The 21,044-nt window shown below is 37.4% G+C and overlaps 1 protein-coding gene across 1 annotated transcript in view; it reads left to right on the plus strand.

The window, feature by feature from the left end:
- Window positions 1–992: 992 nt before the first annotated feature.
- zdhhc9 (zDHHC palmitoyltransferase 9) overlaps window positions 993–21,044 on the plus strand; it is a 34,563-nt gene continuing 14,511 nt past the window's right edge. The window contains exons 1-3 of the mRNA XM_014982763.2: window positions 993–1,746; window positions 12,267–12,427; window positions 17,589–17,747. Of these exons, the coding sequence (XP_014838249.2) occupies window positions 1,583–1,746; window positions 12,267–12,427; window positions 17,589–17,747 (484 nt within the window). The 5' untranslated portion in view covers window positions 993–1,582. The remainder of the gene's footprint in view (window positions 1,747–12,266; window positions 12,428–17,588; window positions 17,748–21,044) is intronic.

Genomic DNA, 21,044 nt, shown 5'->3' on the forward strand with positions numbered 1-21,044 from the left:
TTCCATTGTAACTCTATTGTATCTTTAGGCTTTGTATCCATGTAAAGGTTATATTTTTATTTGTAAAACATTTTTAAAGATCACGGATGATTTGCCTTTGACAGCACAGTTATGAGCTTCCTCAAACTTGAGGCCATAAAAAGGTTTATTACATCAAATCACAATAAAAAAATATAAAGTTTGTGGATGTAAACAAAATATCAGAACATTTTATGAGTGTTTGGAAAACACATCAGCACAGACAAGACAGAGAAGGTTGCTGCCAAGAGGGAAGTAAAAAATAAGAACTGCAATGAGATTTGAGGTTGAGAAAGTCTGTATATTGTATCAAAAATGTAATTTTTTCTGAATTCCAGTTTGATTGCTGTGCTAAAGAGGTCAAACCTCTCAACACAGAGCAAGTAGAGTTTCCCAACACCGATATAAACAGATGTTCAGATTAGTTGATATGAATGCACAGTTAATATGAGTTGTCTATTTTGTTTTTTGAAACCCATCTGTTGATATTTATAGTCTCTTTACCCCCAATAAGCAACAAATAAATGATTGAAGACATTGTCTACATAGCACCTTTCAAGATGAATATCACAATATCTTTGACAAACATAATAAATACACAAAACAAGAAAAAGGTGTATTTTTATCATCCTAAAATAGAAATATAACCGTGTCTCTTTAACTGTAAACATATATATTTTATATAGTGTCATCTATTAAGCTGGACCATTTTCCAAAGGATTTTTATGACAATTAATTTGTTAAAAATGAGGCTAAAAACGGCCCCTCCCCTCCCCCCATTAATTTAAGTAAATAATTAATGTGAATAAAACAGTATTAGAATTAAACAAAGTTAAGTTGTTGATTTTACATATTATAGTAAAGCAGTTCTCAATCTTTTGTAAAAGGAGCTGAATCTGTTCCTTTGTTCCTCTGTTTCACCTGTGCTGTCCCTTTAAGACAAGACATTTCAATCTAGGCGTGTTTCCTGCTGCCATTGACTAAAACCAAGAGCTCATCCTGCAGGAAAAAACTGGAGCTCATCACAGCGCAACGCGTTTCTGCTCAAAAAACAGGTTATTCCTGTTTTTTACGGTGATCTGGTTGAGCTGACTGCATCCTATTCTCAGCCCGGGATCTGTGACTGCAGCGGGTTGTTTCTGCAGCAGCAGCTCGCTTTGTTATTATTATTATTTTTTTTTTTATCGAGATGATATGAAAGTCAAGCGGTCAAGGTCCGCTCTGCCACAACCACGGGTGGATTTCCTCTCTTTATAGTGGGAAACATCTGTCGCAGTCGTTTCGGATGGATTTCTAATAATCTGGACTGGAGGGATTAAAGACCTGCCTGAGGAGAAAGGGAAGCATCGCCGTGGGAATAAAAACACGCTGCAGTCAGATGGAGTAGGAAGCAGCAACGATGTGACAGCCACAATCCAAAAAGGAAAAAATAAAACAACAAGAATGCAGCGGAAGTCTTTAACATCCGAGCAACCCGCCTGTTTTTGACCGAACATCTCCACCACTGACCCGATTCTGTTTGTCCCAGTTTGAAGAAGTGAAGATTTTGGAAAAAGCAGCCAGCATGTCGGCGGTTATGATAACGCGAAAGGTGCGGAAATGGGAGAAGCTCCCCGGGAAGAACACCTTCTGCTGCGACGGGAGGGTGATGATGGCCCGGCAGAAGGGGATCTTCTACCTGACCCTGTTCCTCATCATCGGAACCTGCTCCCTCTTCTTCGCTTTCGAGTAAGTCACAGTAGTTCACCTCAGAGGTCACGGAATTAACACTTTCCTTACGGCATGTGTTCAGCGTTTAACCGTTTCCAATGGTTATCTTTACTGACTAATCGATTGGTCATATACGTTTTTACATTCCTTTTGATTATGGGATATTCAGGACCCATTTGAAGGCGTAAATCTGGATTTATCTGTGAAAAGTTGAGAGTTTAGAGACTCAAGAAGACACACTTCCTTTACATCGTATGTTCAGAGTTTTACTTTTCCAGTTGTTACCAGACTAGTTGATTAGTCGATTAAAATGTTAGCCGTAAATCTGGATTTATCTGTAAAAATTTGACAGCTTGAGAGGACACTCTTCTTACAGCATTTGCTTTGGGTTGTACATTTCCAGTCATTACCACCAATCAATACCATTACTTAGCAATCACTGTCATTTCTTACCAATTGATTAGTTGACTGAAATGTTAGAAACCTTTGATTATGGATTGTTCAGGGCCCATTCGAAGTCATAAATCTGGATTTATCTGCAAAACTTTGACATCCTGAAGACCTGAGAAGCACACTTGGGTGATTTCCTATTACTGGGAAATCTGAGTTTTCCAGTAATAGGATTAATCGTTACAGACCAATCGATTAGTCGATTGAAATGTTAGAGTCCTTTCATTATGGTTTTTCCAGCCGTTTGAAGCAGTAAATCTGGATTCATCTGCAAAAATTTCACGTCTCGAAGACCAAAGAAGACACACTTTCCTGATGACTTTCCTGTTCAGGGCTTTGACGTTTCTAGTTGTTACCATCAACTGTCAATTAATTATCTGGTATAGAAATTTTAGATTTCATTGGTTATGAATTATTCAGGGCCCACATGAAGCCATAAATATGCATTTACAGTTTAAAGACCCAAGTCAAACCGAGATTTAGGTAAACAAAACTTGCTTTCCTTTATTTTATTTAGTTTTTTACTTCCTTTAGTGCAAAATATATTAACTTTAATATAATATTTCAGACTTCTCTTTAAATTGTTTGCATTCACAAAAACCTGCTTTGTTGAGTAAATATTTGGCTTAGTAGCTTATATTTGATATATTCTTTAAAAAATACTAAAATCTTGAAAAAATATCTTTACAAAAGTAGCAAAAATAATAAATCAGTGTGTTTACGTGTCATCAGGGCCGGTTCAAGTTTTTTTGGGGCCTCACCACTAATGGCGATTCAACACAGATTTTTGATCAAATCTGGGAAGATTTAATTGGTTTTTATTTGCTGCTGAAACATATTTTTAAACAAAATAAGCTCAAACACAAAGAAAAGATGTAAAATTATAATTTTGTTCAACATTAATTTGCGCTATTTGGCAAAACCTGAAAACCTGCAATCTTAACATCTTTATTAGAATTTAACTGTTAGCTGCTAAGTCAGCTGTTAGCTGTTGTTTGTGACGCCTAGCAGGGGTTTAGTTTGTTTTATAATTTAAAATTAAAATATATAAGCTCCATTTATGTTCAGAAAAGTTGTTTTTAAAGCTTTTGTTTTGAAAAAGGAATTTAAAACCGTTTCCATCTATTACTAGTTTAGTAAAGGTGCTAAAGCTAAAGTGAAAATTGTTAGCAAGCATAGCTTCTTAAGTTTGATTTCTGTCACATGATAGCTTTAATTTTCAGGGTAAGTATTTACATTCCCCCCTGTTAGAAAATATTTATATGCATGTATTTTAATGTTTTTGCTACATTTTATGTCAAACTAAACTAAAATGTTTGTAAGCTTAACGCCAGTTTAACTGATTAATTCTGTTTGTTTTAACAGTGCACTCAGTAAAAAGCAGTGTAATTTTTGTTTTTTTTACCAGTGAGTGCATGTTTTCCTGTTCCTATCTGACTCAAGGTTCACAGCTGATTAATATTTAATGTGTTGAGTGGCCCACCTTTACCTCGCTGTAGATAACCTCTTCGGCTTCCACGACTCAGCACTTCTGCTTTTTATGTGTTTATAGCATGAGGAGCATTTTAATCAGCGCTTACGCTGATTTTCTCCTGTTTCTTAATTATTCCTCATTTTTCCTGAGTTTCTTTTGGCCAACACACCCAGATTGTTGACTTGGCACTAAGTCCTGCAGCGTTAACTCGGTCTGTGCTTGACTGGCTGGGTGTGTGCAGCCGTCAGGTTGAATCCGTTTGTGCAGCAGTGGCTCTCCTCCTATCTTCATGCCCGATCGTTTAATGGCCTCCTGCTCAACTCTGAGTCTGCACAGAAGGAGTTTTTGTCCGGCTGGGAGCACAGAGCGGAAAAAGCTGATGCGCTGAGCGCTCTGAGGGTCGTTAGCTGAGGATGTTCATATTACAGAGGAACATAATTATGTGGAGTGGGCGGGAGCCGATGCTGAGAATGAGATACGATATGCTGGTGGGTTTAGCTCGACGTTACTTTGCAAGGAGAAACCTCAGATGTTTCTGTGAAACTCCAGCTGCAGGTTTAAAGTGTTCATGGTTGTACATAAGATTACAAAAATATTGTATTTCACTATTGTGTTTTATTATCATTCAAGGAAACAGTTACTGTCCCGTTTTCTTATTTTTTAGTTTTTTTAATTGAAGTTTCTAGAAGCTAAGATTCAGAGTTGGTTAGTATTTAGCTACATTTACTCAATTACATTTACTTTAGTAACCTTTTTGGAAAAACTGATTTTTACTGCAGTTTTACTTTAACTTGAGTAATTTGATTATGAAGTATTTCCACTCAAACTTGAGTAAAATTCTGGATTTTTTACCCACTGAATGAAAAACCAACATATTTTAATCAAATATTCACCAGACACAGAGACACACCTGCAGTTTTTTGTTGAAGTTTCATAAATTATTTTTTAAAGAAACTGATTTGGAAACATTTTATTTTGTCTGATTTAGTTATTTTTCGCTGCTTATTGTCATTTTCGTTCTTAAAATACCAAAATTTCCACTTATCTCCATATTCTGGTCTGTTTGATGATGTCATGTTTAAACAGTAAATGATTGATAATTTGATCAGTTACTCAGTACTTTAATAGATGTTTTACCAAATAATTTTACTCTTGTTTCTAATTTCTTTAGGCTACTTTTTATTTTTCTTGAGTAAAAATATGGTGAAGTTATGCTAATTTTACTTGAGTGCAGTTTTTGAGTACTCGTCTGATTATTGCAAAGATTTAATATGTTTTATATTGTCTTTAAATAACAACACTGATTTATGTTGGGTCAAAGAATGATCCTTCACGAAATCTTTGGTTACTTATTGACATTTTTAGAGTGTGAAATTACTTAGTAAGTCCATTCAGTCAAATTAATAACACGAACCTTAAATATAAAAAGCAGAGTTGGGCTTAAATGGAAAGTAGAACATTTTAATCATTTCCATACATTTCAGTTTGTAACTACAGAAAAATTTTTTCCATTCCTTTTCCAAAAAAACAAAAATAAACAAAAACAAGGCTCTGTAATTTCCCCCTGAAATCTGAGATCCAGAAATAAAATGTTGATGTGGGAATTGGAGTTTTCCAAATGCAATAGCAGAGAAAAGAAACCTGAACCCTTCATCACGAAGTACAGAAACCGACAGTTTGCACCATCAAACCGCTGGTACCCTGTGTAATAACCACGCCACCCAGAAAGAGGAAGAGGGCAATCTTCAAACCTAATTTATCCTAAATTATTCTGGATTACTGGGCACAAAAGTGATTAGTGTGTCTGCAGCACTTTGTGGAACGACACAATAATCTAATACAGCAGCTATTTGCTTAATATTGACTAAAAAATCTCCTCCTAAACACCAAATTTTCTCTGAGATTATTCCATTCGTCTTGATTTAAAACTTAATTCATATTCATGCTGTGAATAAAACCAGAAGTTTATTCGTTCTAAGGTGAACCTGAGGTTGAGCTGCGGCGTTGGAGAGCGACGCGTGGCTCAGTTTTACCTCCAGACGTTGGCGGTTCGCGCAGCGAAAACTCGCCTTAAATTAAAGACACGAGCAGCAGAAAGGAAACATTAGCAACTCTTATTTTAGTAATCAGTTTAATCGGATCAAAACATTTCCACACTCTATAGATTTTTCATTTAGCCGCTTTTTTGTTTTTATACAATGTTAGCAATACAGTAAAAATGCAAAATAATAAAGAATTTTGTCTTTAAAAAGGAAAAATAAACATTTTATTGCCTAAAATGCAATAACAGCTCATTCTTCTAGACCAGATGAAGCTAAAACTAAACCACTTTAGGAGTTCAGGGTAAAACATATTTACAGAAAAATATATTTTTATCTCAAATTCAAAATTTATATTAATTTTGTATAGTTTTGACTTAATTACTGCTCTAAATCTGTTACTTTTTCAGTAAATGGACCTTTTTTTTAGTTCAGTTAACAATTAATCGATTACTAGATTAGTTGACGATAGGAACAAAGTTTGCTGGACGATTAATTGCCCCAGAGGTTATTACGATAAACAATAATGTTGTTTTGAGACCATTTTCCAGTAATATGATGGGAATGGAATAATAATAATAATAATAATAATAATAATAATAAGGAGTGAATAACTGTTTTTGTCCTTAAAATGGCAAATTCACTTCAAAAAAAGGAGTTGAAACCAAAACACCAAACCGGAGACTTTTAGAAAAAGAAAAACAATAAATTATGCAAATGGAAATTATTGACCTAGTTTTAATTTATCATGTGATTAATTGATTTATTACTTATTGCAAAAGGCCTAGTTGATGATTATTTGAATAATCGATTAATCTGATTAATCGTTTCATCCCTAGTAAACAGATTAGTCAGTCAGTAATTGTTATCCTGCTCATTTTGCAGCTTTTATCCTTGAACTTGCTGTAAAACACACCTTCAGGTCTCTACAGAGGCTTTTTTCAGCTTGATTTGTGATAAATATTTGTGCGATACATGAGTGTGTGTGCACACAGCTCCCTGCAGAGCTGGGATGAGACTGGACCACAAGGACAGTGAGTCATCTGTTCGTCCACCGCAGGACACCAAGCTGCATTATGTGCAGAGAGTTTTCCTCTGTGGGTCGACCCTGCAGAGCAGAGCGTCTGCAGTCGAGAGCAGATCTGGTAACCGACCCGCGAGCATCCGACCCCACCCTTTGGCCCTGCCAGCCAGTCAGCATCCAGCTGAGGCTAAACGAGCAGCAACATGATTTATGCTCAGAGAACATGCTCCATTTACAGTCGCAGCGATCCGCAGGCTTTGTTCTCTGGGAGCAGAGAGCTGCTTTCTGTTCTCATACTGGGAGTTTTACATTTGAATAAATACTCCTCCAACAGAAATATGTAAATAATGGGTGGTTCTTTCATCGCTTTTATTCCCCCCACTGTCAGATTTTCTCATCTGACTGAATATTCTGTGATGCAACAGCGTATTATATACTGGGATTATTGCTTTAATCCCAGTAAAGGTCAACGGCCCCACCTCTGACGTTTCTGTCAATGTCATATTAAAATGTTACATAACAAGGAAGCAGAGTTATGTAGTAACAAGTTACGTTTGCTTGAGTAACGTCTTTGAAAAAATTATTTTTCTGAGTATTTTTAACACTCTGTACTTTCTACTTGAGTAAATTCATTGATTTTACTCTTGCTTGAGTAAAATGAATATAAATAGGAAGTATAACCAGACATGATGACATTGCGCTCATGTCTTCTTCAGAGGTTTTCATGTCGTTTCCTTCAGTATTTCTTGGAACAGCGCCACCACAGGCAAGGAGGTGAACTGATTTTTCCGTTAGTTTGGTTCGTTTCACTCAGCGCGGTGTGAAAGTGAACCACAGCAGCTGAAAATGCAACAAATGTTGCAACTTTGCTCCCAAATCAAGCCGACATGAAAATGACATGAATTCAAAAATATAAACAAAAATGGAGCGGCGTCTGACTTTAGTGGTTGTAGGATTCCTCTTCTGTCTCTGGTAAAAGACTAGAAGCCGTTTCTCCCTCTGATATGAGACTCACACGTCTGTTTTGGTTGTATTTACCCAGAATGCCCTGCGGTTTAGTCCACTTCCTGCTTTTGGAGCGGTCTCCTGTGCGCTTGTAGTCAAATAAACATTCAAATTCACTTTATTCAACTGAGACCGAGGTTTTTAGACAGACCCGATTCAGCTTTTTTTGGTCCACATCAGAGTTCGATTGCACGTTCACATCGACCCAAACAAACTAAACTTTCTATGCAAACAAACTCAGTTCAGTTAAATCGGACTAAACAAGAGTGCTCAGTTCTCTTTCTAAAAGCGATCTGCCACGCTAAGGATTGATCTCCTTTATTGAAAGCCACCAACTCATCCACTACAGACCCTGCAAGGCCTGCAGCCCCTCAATTGATCAGACCTTCTGGAATAATTTATATCTGGAGCATAAAAACCATGCATTAGCGCTCCGATTGGAGGAGTCGCTTTGTGGAAAAGCGTATCAGTTGGTTGGAGCCGCTGCTGCAGAGGGACGTATCAAAGCTCCTCACATATTGATTTTCCTCTCTATACTGTGAAAGACAAGAGGCCAGCTCAGGCTGCGATCTTATGTTTTACCTTGCAGCGCCCCAGAAACGTAGTGAAACCCGACGAGAGCATCAGTCTTTTTGTGGATTAATTCATCACAGCTCACAGCTGTTAAGTATTAATAAGAAAGTTCAATGCAGGGAGAGTGTCATGAGTGGCACAGGTTTGACTGCAGCGGCGTTCTTCCTCAGACCTTTGAAAGGATTTTAATCCTGACTGCAGCCGTTTTTCATCTGGAGGCTCATGTCATCCTGAATGTAACCGCTGATGAACGTCTGCAGCAGACACGCCTAGAAACGCGTCCACACCTTGTGCACACTCGCATGTCGAAGGAGCTTATCTGGATCAGGTTTATAATGGGGCGTAATTATTTTATGTGCTGTTATTTATAAGCTGAAGGTTCTCCAGTGTTAACCAACCACAAGCCTAACGTCTTCAATGTTTCTGAGGAAATTAAGCTTATAATGGAGTACAACGTTAAAGACCTAAACATTTCTCCAAAACGCGTGTTTGCTGGTTAGAAAATTTACTACTTTCTATAATTGACATAAAGGTGGGAGATATTAATTTAAAGTTTTATCACGATATTTGATTATTATTTGATTAATCAAAATAAAAATCAACAAATTATTCTTTAGCTGCAGATTCATCCTTTCTACAAATGATCACGCGCTCATTTTAGCCAAATAAAATTCTTATTTTCTTATATTAAAAAGGAATTTAATTATTTATTAGTAATTTAATGTATTTGTAAATTGCATAAAATAAACTTAAGTGTATAAATCAAAAATCTGCAGAATGTGGCAATTATTTATCCGTTTAATTGATTACTAGTATAATCGATAGTTGCAGCTCTAATCTAAACCGATAAAAAAGTAACATTTATTGTGATTTGTTGTAAAAAAACAAATGATTATTAAAAAGCGTAGACTCGGATGGATGGATGGATGGATGGATGGATGGATGGATGGATGGATGGATGGATGGATGGATGGATGGATGGATGGATGGATGGATGGATGGATGGATGGATGGATGGATGGATGGATGGATGGATGGATGGATGGATGGATGGATGGATGGATGGATGGATCGATCATTTCTGTCTACAGGTCTTTTAATGCTATCTGACCCACACAGGTGCAGCTAATGAACGTTTTGAGCCAAAGTGTTTCACAGATATTTCATGTTTTAAATCTGCAGTAACGTCACTGATCAAGTTTTTTGGCTGCAAAGGCTGAACCGTTGAAACCTGTTTTACCTGTTTATTATATTTTGATGGTTCAAAAGTCCGAGAAAAAGAGAAGCTCCGTCAGATTAACACGCCGGCTCCAGACTAGAGTTACTGAAGACGAGTCGCTGTAACACTTTGCTGCGTTTCCTGAGTGTTTTATGTCGACTGTTTAAAAATAAATCGTCATATCACCTGAAAAACGTCTGATAAGGTTTAAAAATAACAGCTATAAGAAAGTGTTTGTTCAGTTGTTCAGCCTCCAGGAAGCGGGACGGTTTGTGAAGGTCTTTGTGTGAAATATAGAAATATGTGCAAAGAAAACCGACCTATTTGTATTTACTATTTGCTAAAGTAAACCTCCCACTCTGAGGGTTTTAAATAAAACCTGTGATGTAATATGTTTTGTGTTGGAGTTTCACTCAGCAGCAGGTTTGTTGTGTTTGGCACAATGAGAGGAAACAGGAAGAACCAACTCACCTGGTTCTGATGAAATTCACCCAGCGGCTCATTCAAAGCCCGCCAGCAAAAGTCCAACACATTTTAACTGTTAACTTAAATGAGACAATTTTACATGTTAGAAGGTTTGAGATGAAATATAAGCAGAGAAGGAGAGAGTATCCAAAATGTACTTCAACATATTTTTACTCAAGTAAAAGTAAAAAGTATTTGGTAAAAAGTTACTCCAGTATACTGAGTACCTGATCAAGTTATCAATCATCTAATATTTAAAACTTACATCATCAGATGGATTGAAATATAAAGTTAAATGGAAATTTTGTTTTTCTTCAGGACGAAATGACAATAATTCATATTTGTAACAAAAAACAAAATTTTTGGATAAAACATGTTTGTTTTTCATTCAGTGGGTAAAAAAATCATAAATTTTACTCAAAAGCAGAGATACTTATAATAAAATTACTCAAGAAAAGCTGAAAAGTGCAGCTTAGAAAAACTAAATTTTCTTTCGAGTAAATGTAGCTAAACACCACCATCTCTGTTAATGAGGAAAATTTCATCCTGTGGGAATGTAAACAATCTAGATCCAGTTTTTCTGGATCTGTGCTGATTGACACGCCTCAGCAGCTCAGCGGAGGAGGGGCAGATGGGAAGTGATGATGGAGCGTGACTCCAGTTCCTGACGGTCATTATTACAGGAATCACCCGCCTGGTCATCCTGCTCTCACACTGGAAGTTTCTATCGATCCGACGCTGCTGCTGCTGCTTCCCATTAGCGGTGGGGAAACGCTGCAGAGCTCAGACTGGTGGAGCTGGGAGCTGGTCTCTTCTCCAGTATGCCGACGTCCCTGCGGTCACAGCGAATCACATGGACTCTGGTCTTTGTGGTGTTTTGCTGACTAAGCTGTTTCCTGTTAGCTAAGTTTGTTGTGAAAATGGAAATCCTGGCTGGATGAGACAGACAGTCCCTCCAGGATGTTGGGATGATTTATTATTATTATTATTATTGACGTCTGAAATCACAGATTTTGTGGTCAAAATTGTGAATTTTTTAGTCCACAGCATCACTTCATTTCTTAACACTGAATAGTCACATTATGTTAAATTTACTAATGGTGGTTCTGTGTGTGGGCAGATACGTGAGCTGCTGTAACAGCGTTTTTCTTGTTCAGGATGCGTCTCCGTTCTGTGGAGCTTCATTAGCTTTATGAATAAACGTCTCCATCGAACAGAGATGAAGCAGTTCAGGTATTAACACCAGCATTCAGGAGCTTCAGGTGCTGCTGCTCTGCAGCTGCCATCTGTTACCAAGCAGCAGGCGGGTTCAGAGGAGTCCTGCTGGCTCTCGGCCCGGTTGGACCCACTACCAGAGCTATGCTGATACCAGCCATGTTCTCCGCCAGCGAAGAGGCTGCGGCCTGTTTATGCACAGCTGTGAGGTCCGGTTAAAAGGTCATGACCTCATGCTTAAAGCAGCAGATCAGAGTGTTTCTGTTCTGGTGCGACCTCGCTGAGAGCATAATGTTCGCTGTGTTTGTACGTAAACCTTTTCACATTCAGACACGTTGCAACTGGGGACTTTTCTCTTTGGTTTTTAAAACACAGACACAAATGTTCTTACAAAATTATTATTTTTTGACTCTGCACCAGTACAGCACATTAAATACACCAATAGCTTCAAAAGCAAACATGTAAAAACAACTTTAATTTGTTCCTTCAGTGCAGTTAGGAGTAAAAGAACCAATAATAATAAAGACACTGAAGCTGATAAAAAAGGTTTCATCAGCTCTGTCGAAAATGTAAAAAATAAACTGCTACAAATCAAATGGTTCAGAAAGAGCAATTAGAAAGTTAAATATAATGTAAAATCAATAAATCATGAGTATAGAATTAGATTGAATAGATCTGCCCTTGTGAATCAGACACATTGTCATCAATACCTGATCTGGAATCTTTTTCAACATTGGGACCAATACAGATATCGATAAAAAATAAAAAACATCAGGCTGGCTTTTTTTGTAATAACTTTATCTTTTGGTGTCTATAAAATGAGTCATTTGAAAAACCCTCCAATTATTCAAAGGGCTCATATAATTGTGAACATGTTAAGTCATGAGTATTTACTGTGATTACATTTTTATTAAAAGTGAATCTTCCAATTTTCTATCCCACATAATCTTGTGTTTCCTAATCCAAGGTGTTAATTTACCAGTTAAAAGTTTAAAATCCTCAAACTCAGAGTTCATAAATGCTGTATTGTATTATTTCCGACTAGAGCAACATTTTTGCCGTGCTCCTGTGCAGGTGTCCGTACCTGGCCGTCCACCTGTCTCCTGCCATCCCAGTTTTTGCCGTGCTGCTCTTCCTGTTCGTCATGGCCATGCTGCTGAGGACGAGCTTCAGCGACCCCGGGGTCCTGCCGCGGGCCCTTCCCGAGGAGGCCAACTTCATAGAGATGGAGATCGGTCAGTAGATGCATTCGTCTCCATTCTCAGAGGGGAAAAAAACCATCATCTGAACCTGAACTCAGCTTAGCTAATGGAGCCAATGAATGTTTTAACTGTGTAGGAGGATCTATTATGCTAATTTCATGGTTTGCATGTTTTTATTCTTCCATTTATGTCTCTACTGTTTCGACCCAAGCGCTTAAAAAATAACCAGCTGTTCTTTGGTCAGTTTCAAAAACCTCCCGATTGTTGCACTGCGACGTCACCTAGCAACCCCAACTCCGTCACCTAGCAACCCAAGCTGAGCTCCAGCACATTTGGTCATCTTGTTTTACCGCTGTATGCGCTGTACAATGGCTGCTGGAAAAGATAAATGTTTTGTTGTTGACTTACAATCCAGAAACAACTTGCTGCTTTTTTGTTGGTTGTGTAGGAGGTTCCACTTCTGCTTTTCATAGATGTCCATCTGTTTGCAGCCATTTTCACGTGCGAGTGTAAACGTTGAGTTTGGGGGGGTGCGGCTGGCAGCAGCTTATTTGGATTTAAAGTGACAAGGAGCCCTAAAACAGCTCAAAATAGTCAGAACTGATCAGACTAAAATCTCATTATCTAAGAATGGTTTTCTTAAAAACAATGTAATGAACATGTTTTGTATGGCCCATAGAAATATCCTAAACTGTTTAAGTGTTGGTCGTATGTCAGAAAAACACACAATGGTTTAGTCACTGCTGATCCACGAGTTTCCTCACAAATGTGAATAATCTGCAGCAGGTGGCTAATAAGCAACCAGATCTGCTTCCATCTCTTAGCTGAAGACATTTCAAATTCAGAAAAGCTTCAGTTACTTAAAAAACTAAAATGTGGAGAGTTGGAAACATCGTACGCTATTTTCCAAGAACCGACAAAAATCAAAGTACTTAATCCAGGGGTGTGCTGAGAAGTCAGCTTGCTAAACTCGGCTAAATATAGCAAGAGTTTTGAAACGCAGTGACCCAAATCCAGTTCTTATTACTGAAAATACATTTATTCAATTGAACCCAAAATAAACTGAAAACTAGAAATCTTTCTTTCAAACTTGCAAAATCTAATGTGGCGTATTAGGGCCATTGTAGGAAAAAAACTCAAAGTTTGACAGTAAGAGAGACGTGTTGTCAGTAGTTCATAGAATAAAAGAACGATGTTCATTTTACTTAAACATAACGAGTAAAATCAGATCATTTTAAGCGGTCTCTTAATTTTTTTCCAGAGTTTTATATAAACCCTACCAGTCAGACGTTTGGACACCACTTCCCACTGGTGAGAAGGTGTCTGACCTTTTGACAGGTTGGTAATGCTTATATATTTGCTCATGACTGTGGTTCCCGTTTGCCACAAGATAAGTAGAAAGGAGTGTAATGTCTTTGGTTTGGCAGGGCAAAACAAACACGACCAGCTGATTAGTAATGTTACAGCTGCATGTGAGACCAGAGATACAAGTCTGCTAATTATTAACTTTTAAAGGACAAATGTGCAGAAGAAAAAATGTAGGAAAAAAGCTACAAATTTACTGTAAAACTGTGAAAACAAGGAGCCATGTTTAGAAGCTTTCTCTGTGATTTCTGATTCAAATACAAATAGATTCACAGTGTTAATTTGTATTTTTGCCTAATTAAAATGACTTCATGAAAACAATTTTTACACAATCCATGGAGTTTGCTCTCGGTCTTTACTGATGGTATCAAACCTTTATGATCAGGCATTTAAGGGCAGCTACAGGAGTGACATCAGCATGTTTTACCTCATCTTTACCTGGGGATCTTTCTGGACAAAAATAACAAGCAGAGATGCGGGAAAAATTGTAGTGGTTAAAGCTAGAAGTATTTATGAGGAATAAATGTTTCAGATTGGTTTGTTTGGCAGCAAGCAGGCAGAACCGTGTTTATTCATGCTTCTTATGTTAGAAAGTTGTTTTTCTAGTTACTTCCTTATAGAGCTGGACAATATGTTTTAAAGAAAAACGTTTTAATAAGAAAAAAGCTTTGAGTTATCAGGATGTGACGAGCTCAATTCCTAAACGTTTCATTTCAGACGATATTGATAATTTTTTATTCGTTTTTTGTTTAAACATTTGAAACTGGTGGTGTAACCTTTCCAGTTTTCACCTCACGCCGTTGTTTTTTTAAATTTTAAGCAGTTATGAGACACAGTGGTGGAACTTTAAACTGCTGCTGTGTAAGTAACAGGTCGTTGCTAGGCAACCAAAGAGTGAGCGAGTGAGTTGCTAGGTAACCGAGGAGTGAGTGAGTGAGTTGACTCAAATTCAAATTCAAAAATACTTTATTGCTCCCACAGGGAAATGAAATGTTGGTTAAAGCGTTTTCCTCTGCCTACATCTCCCATAATGCCGTGCAGCTCTGAATCTGTTATTGTCCAGTCCTGATTGAAATGTGCTTAAATTTCACTGTGGGGAAACTCTGCACTCTGGCGGAGTTAAGGGAGTCGGTGTAGCGAGCGAGCGGAGGCACGCAGCCCTCTGAAGATGGGTTTGCTGCTCTCATTATGACCGTGACTCACTCTGCGTGGAGGATGGTGGTTCTGCTGTGGCCCTGATGGCCCTAATGGACCAGTTGCAGTTTGCTGCAGCAGGTTACATGAAGGATTTTACAGAAATCCTCACACTGACCTTGAAATCCCTGTTAAAGCTGCACCTGGAGCAATTGCTCAGTAAATTATTTAATTCTGATACTTTTGGCTTTGGTTATCATTACACCACTGCTTTGGTTTAATTTCATTACGCTAGATAATAACTTATTAAATAGAAAACATAAAATCTTTTTCTTCTTGTGTTGCAGGTTAAAGTAGAAAAAAAAGAAAAAATGTTTGTGCACCAAAAAGAGGTGTAATCTATTACTAAAAGGATATTTCACAATTGTTGTGATAGGATTGTATTTTATTCAAACATATACATTTATATACTTGTTACTAATTAGTGGACATCAGTTTATATGGCATCTGCAGCAAAATTATACATTTTCACTTTCCAAAATATTATTTGGCTTCCATGTTAAAAATAATTATTAGGAGTGCATCGATTGCAGTTCTCTGGTCGATCACAGATCTTTAAAGGCCTGACCTGCCATTGAGTTGCTGCACTGCAAAAATACAAAATATTACCAAGTAATTTAGCTCTAGTTTCTGTTTCAAATATCTTACTACAGATTAAATAAAACAAAACTAACTTAATAGTAGTTTTTCAGCAACATGTAGAATCTTGTTTTGAGTCAATAATCCTTAATATTAACGAAAAAGGACTAGTTCCTCTGGCAGATTATTTCTCTTATAATAAAACATTTTCTCATGTTGTAAGAGAAATAATTTGCCTAAGGAACTAGTAGTTTTTCATCAATATTAAGGAATTATTTACTTAAAATAAGGTCCTGTATCTTTCTGAGAAGTTACTTATAAGTTAGTTTTGTTAGTTTTTGTTGTAAGATATTTGCACTAGAAATAGTCTATCAATAAGATTTTGCGTTTTTGCAGTGTGTCCAGTTTCTAGTGCATCCTATCTTAGCTTAGCTTAGCATAATTTAGCTATTTGTATTTAAAAAGCCATTTTAATAACCAGGCAGACATTTTGATGTGACTGCTGCAGCCTGGGTGTTTCTGTCCCTCATCCTGTTGGTGGCGCTCCTGAGGAGGGTTTCTAATTCCAGGAAACTGTTTCCTGTCTGTGACGCCTCCAGCAGATTGGCCTCCATTGGGAGTGGCATCAATCCCTCTGAGTGCATTCTCTCAGATTTATTCCCAGTTTCTCTCAAAAGCCCTTCTCCAGCTTTATTTGGATGATTAATATTGGTTATCTCTTACTGTCAGAAAAAATCTGTTCACCATTTTAATGCTTCATAATGAGTCTGACTTATTCGTGCAAAAACCACTTTACATGGCAGATATCCTCCACTGAAAGCTGTAAACAAATGTTGATACGCTATTAGTTTGAATTAGAGTCACTTTTATCCTCTTGTCTGTATGCTTTCTGCAGCTGAGAGAATTAACTTCCCTCTAATATAAATTTTTTTTTATCTTAATGCATCTCCAGAAATTCATGTGGGCATGCTTGCTCTTTCCCATTAAGAGGTAATTCTTGTCTGCTCTTTGCAGCAACTTAATGGTCGATTCTCCACAGCGGTTTCTCTCTTGAGGGATCTGAGTTTGCAGCCTTGTGATCATTAGTACGCCTCCTGGCTTCTGTAGTGAAGCTTAAGCAGAAATAATAAACTGTCAATCAAACATAACATTTCTATGGAAGAGGATCAGAGCAACTGAAAAAACAATGAAAAAAGAATCTGATGTTTTTTCTCAGAATTGTGATGTTTTATTCCTTAGGAATCTGACTTTTGATTTCACAAGGAGTCATAATTCTGAGAAATAATGTCACAATTCCAGGAAGCAAATATCACAATTTTGAGAAAAAAAAAGTCACAATTCTAAGAAGAAATGTGTGAGTTCTAAAACTAAAGACATAATTCTGAGAAAAAATGTCAAATCTGAGAAAAAAAATGTCAAATTTGTGAGAAAATTTCAGAATTCTAAGAAGAAATGTCACAATTTTGAAAAAAAAAAGTTAAAATTCTAAAGATTGTCAGAATTCCAAGAAACTATATCACAATTCTACAAAAAATGTCATAATTTTGAGAAAAAAATATTAGAATTTTGAGAAGAAACTTCAGAATTCAGAAGTAGAATTCAAAATCTGAATTCTGGTTTTTTTTAGTTATCCTAATCCTTTTCAGTAGATTTATTCGGTTAGTTTTTCTGGTTTTGCTTTTTTGTCAAACTTGAATGTTTCATATCAAGTAAACTTCAATATCAGTAAAGTAGGCAGTTAATGCAGTTTTCAAGTAACGATTTAATTTTCGCAGAAATGGCACTGTAAAAATGACTCCTCCTCCTTTGGTAAATCATGAAATAATTATTATTGGTTACAGTTTTTGAAAAGTTAAGTTCAATTTCACCAAAGCTTGATTACTGCTAGGTTGTGGAAACTATAAATTACTTAAGCAGAACCAGTCTGACAACATGAAGTAGGCTGAAAAATCTCCAAAAGCAACACATCGAGCCTTTAGCAACAACTCCAGAACAAAATCGCTATGATGTGTCGGTGTGTTCTGTGGTGACATCTTGTTTTTATTTTAATTCACAGAGGCAGCCAATGGGAACGTCCCGTCTGGGCAGCGAGCTCCACCTCGGATCCGTAACGTTCAGATCAACAACCAGATCGTCAAGCTCAAGTATTGCTACACCTGCAAGATCTTCCGGCCTCCGCGAGCGTCTCACTGCAGCATCTGTGACAACTGTGTTGGTACGTCATCTCAGCTGTGCTGCAGAAATTAGCTGCTTTAAATCACTTTAACATTCAAAAACCAACTAGTACCACCGTTTGTCAAACATCAAACCAGTCTCAAAAAATGTCTACATTATTTCATCCAATTAAGCATCAATCACACATTTCCATTACGCTGAAAAAAAGTAAATTATGTTCGTTACGATGCAATTAATGTCTAATCGATATTAATTTAGAAGATAAACAAGTCTACATCTAAACTAGTGGTGGGCACTGCTAACTTAAAAGATAGTAGTGATAACCCTAAAACACTAATCATACACACTAGATCTGCTAATGCTAAGGTCCTACACCAACAACATATTTAGCGAAAACTAATGCTAAAGTGCTACACTAGCAGGGTATTTCTCAGAAGCTAACGGTAAATTGCTACATCAACAAGGTATTTTGCAAAAGCCTATTATAAAGCACTACATCAACAGGATATTTAGCAGAAACTAATGGTAAAGCGCTACACTAACAAGGTATTTCTTTGAAGCTAATGCTAAAGTGCATTTAGCCAACAGAGTATTTCTCCGTAGCTAACGCAAAATTGCTACATCAACAAGGTATTTTGCAAAATCCAATTCTAAAGCACTACACCAACAGGATATTTAGCAGAAGCTAATGCTAAAGTGCATTTAGCCAACAGAGTATTTCTCCGAAGCTAACGCAAAATTGCTACATCAACAAGGTATTTTGCAAAATCCAATTCTAAAGCACTACACCAACAGGATATTTAGCAGAAGCTAATGCTAAAGTGCATTTAGTCAAAAGAGTATTTCACAGAAGCTAATGGTAAAGCGCTACACCAACAGGGTTTTTTTAGAAGCTAATGTTAAAGAGCTGCACAAACAATGTATTTCTTAGGAGCTAGCAATAAAGGGCTACACCAGCAAAGTATTTCTTAGAAGCTAATGCTAAAGTGCTATACAAACAGGGTATTTATTGGAAGGTAATGCTAAAACTCTACTACATGGCATTTCACAGATATTTGCATAGAAACTAGACAAAAATACTTTGTAAGAAGCTCAAAAGGTAAAACTTTAAAAGTTGGTTCAAGCAGCAGCTGTAGTGTAGTTTTAATAAAGTCAGGCAGGTGAAATGGGTTATTTGAGTTAGACATGGTTAAAGGAAGAGAGATTTGGGAGGAAAATTGCCTGCAGACATATCAGCATTCATAAAATAATTTCAAAAGCTTTAAAAATAAACGCTGAACTAAGCAGATGGGGTGGAAGTACTAAGAGTTGCAATCTGTGCTTTGAACGATGAAGGTGGTTTGAACTGTGACTCCGCCCGTGTTGAGTTGGGAGCTGTCGGCTCGTGTCACCTCCCGACCTCGCGAAGTAAAAGTGATTTGGCTGCTGATGATTGAGGGCTGTGTTTGAAGGAAGCCTTGGAGTCATAGGCGATATGAGAGGAGACAGTGGCGCCTCAGTGAGGGAATAAACGCTGAGTCATTGTGAACACTGGTTCGTCTGTGTGCACCTGCTGTGGAGAGGCTGCCATTACACAGCGACACGCCTCAGTCGCTTTTACTGAAGGAATCATCTTCATGCTAGCTTAAAGGGGACCTATTATGCAAAATTCATATTCTGCATATTTTTATGCTTCCATTTGAGTTTCTGCTGCTTCTAAAAGCAACTAAAGTGTTTTTTTAAAAAAAAACACCCAGTCTTTTTTAGCAATAATTTAATGTTTTTTGGTGTCTGGTAAGTGAGCTGTTTAAAAACCTTCAGATAAATCACATTCAGTGGGCAGTGTGCCGTTACCTAGCAATCCCAGCCAAGCCCAGCCCCGTTACCTAGCAACCCAAGCAGAACTCTAGCACATTTGGTCAGCTGGTTTGGGCTGTTGAACTGGAAACAACAGCTTTGGGCGGGTTGTTAAAATTTGGGCTGCTTAATATTTGGTAGATTTTTAGAAAATATTCAGAGGAAAATTCTTTCCCAATAGTTTTCTTTGCTCATCTTATTAGCTCATAAGCTCATCTTATTGGTTGTTATTTTTTGAAAATGCGTAGAGTTGGTTGAACGTGACATTATCAATGATTAATAATTATTGGTTAATCAAGTGTCACTATGTAATAGTATTGTAAAACAGATATCCCCGGCAACATTATTATTTAAAGACATATTACCACAAAAAACACAAGTCTTGTTGTGTTCAAAGAATCAAGTCCTTTGCAATCTAAAAACAAAGACTTTGGGCAGGTTGTTAAAATTTGGGTTGCATTTTACATTTGGCGAACCCAAACTGAGCTTCAACACGTGTGGTCAGCTGGTTTTACCATTGAATGTGCTGTACAATGGCTGCTGGAAAAAAGAAGTATTTCATTGTTGAATTACCATTCAAAAACAACTTAATGCATTCTTGTTGGTTGTGCAGGAGGCTCTACTTTTGCTTTTCAAAGATGTACAGTTGCGTAATTGTGCATTTGTTTGCAGCCATTTTCACATGCGAGTGCAAACGTAGAGTTGGGGGCGTGGCCAGCAGCATCTTATCTGGATTTAAAGTGGCAGAGGCCATTAAACAGCTCAAATAGGCAGAACTGACCAGGCTAAAATCTCATTATCAAAAAATAATTTTGTGCAAAAAAAATTAATGAACATGTTTTGTTTAGCCCATATATTTCTCCTAACCTGTTCAAGGTCAAAGTTAATGTTTTACCAAACCAAAGAGGAGCAAATCCTGCTTTTGTGATCCACCACTGTCCGTTTGAAACCGAATAAATCTTGGGTTTAAGTGCAGTTAAATTTTCACAGCTCGGTTTGATTGTAAAGGAAGTGCAACGTTTGCAGCTTTAGAGTGAACTTTCCTGAAGTGTGAACGATTACTCTCCTGCTGCTCTGTGTACCTCAGATATACGCTGCATCAATCAGAAACCCTGTTAGCTGCTCTCAGCCTGAGTGGCTGCTGTTGCTAGGCGAACTGGAAGATGGTTTTTCTTTTCAAGGTGGACGGGCTTTGAGTAGACCGATGTTAATGTGATATTAAATACGTAAAACGTTCCTGTGATGCTGCTCCTGCTTCCTTCAGCTTGTGACCCGATGAGATCCGGGTTTATGTTGACGACTGTTAGCAACAGTCAGACTGAACTCAGTTATTAATAGAATCTGATTAAACACCAGTAAAAAAAACTTTCCTTTATTCCTTCATAGTCTCCTTATTTCCTAACTCCTTGTCTCGTTTCTTTCTTTGCCTCCTACTTTGTCCTCTTCCTGCCTTTTTTAACACCTTCCTTGGATCTTTGTCCTCCTTTACTATCTATCTTTC

Source organism: Poecilia mexicana, unplaced genomic scaffold, assembly GCF_051168715.1.
Source record: "Poecilia mexicana isolate PSO_F unplaced genomic scaffold, ASM5116871v1 scaffold_10, whole genome shotgun sequence".
Classification (NCBI taxonomy): domain Eukaryota; kingdom Metazoa; phylum Chordata; class Actinopteri; order Cyprinodontiformes; family Poeciliidae; genus Poecilia; species Poecilia mexicana.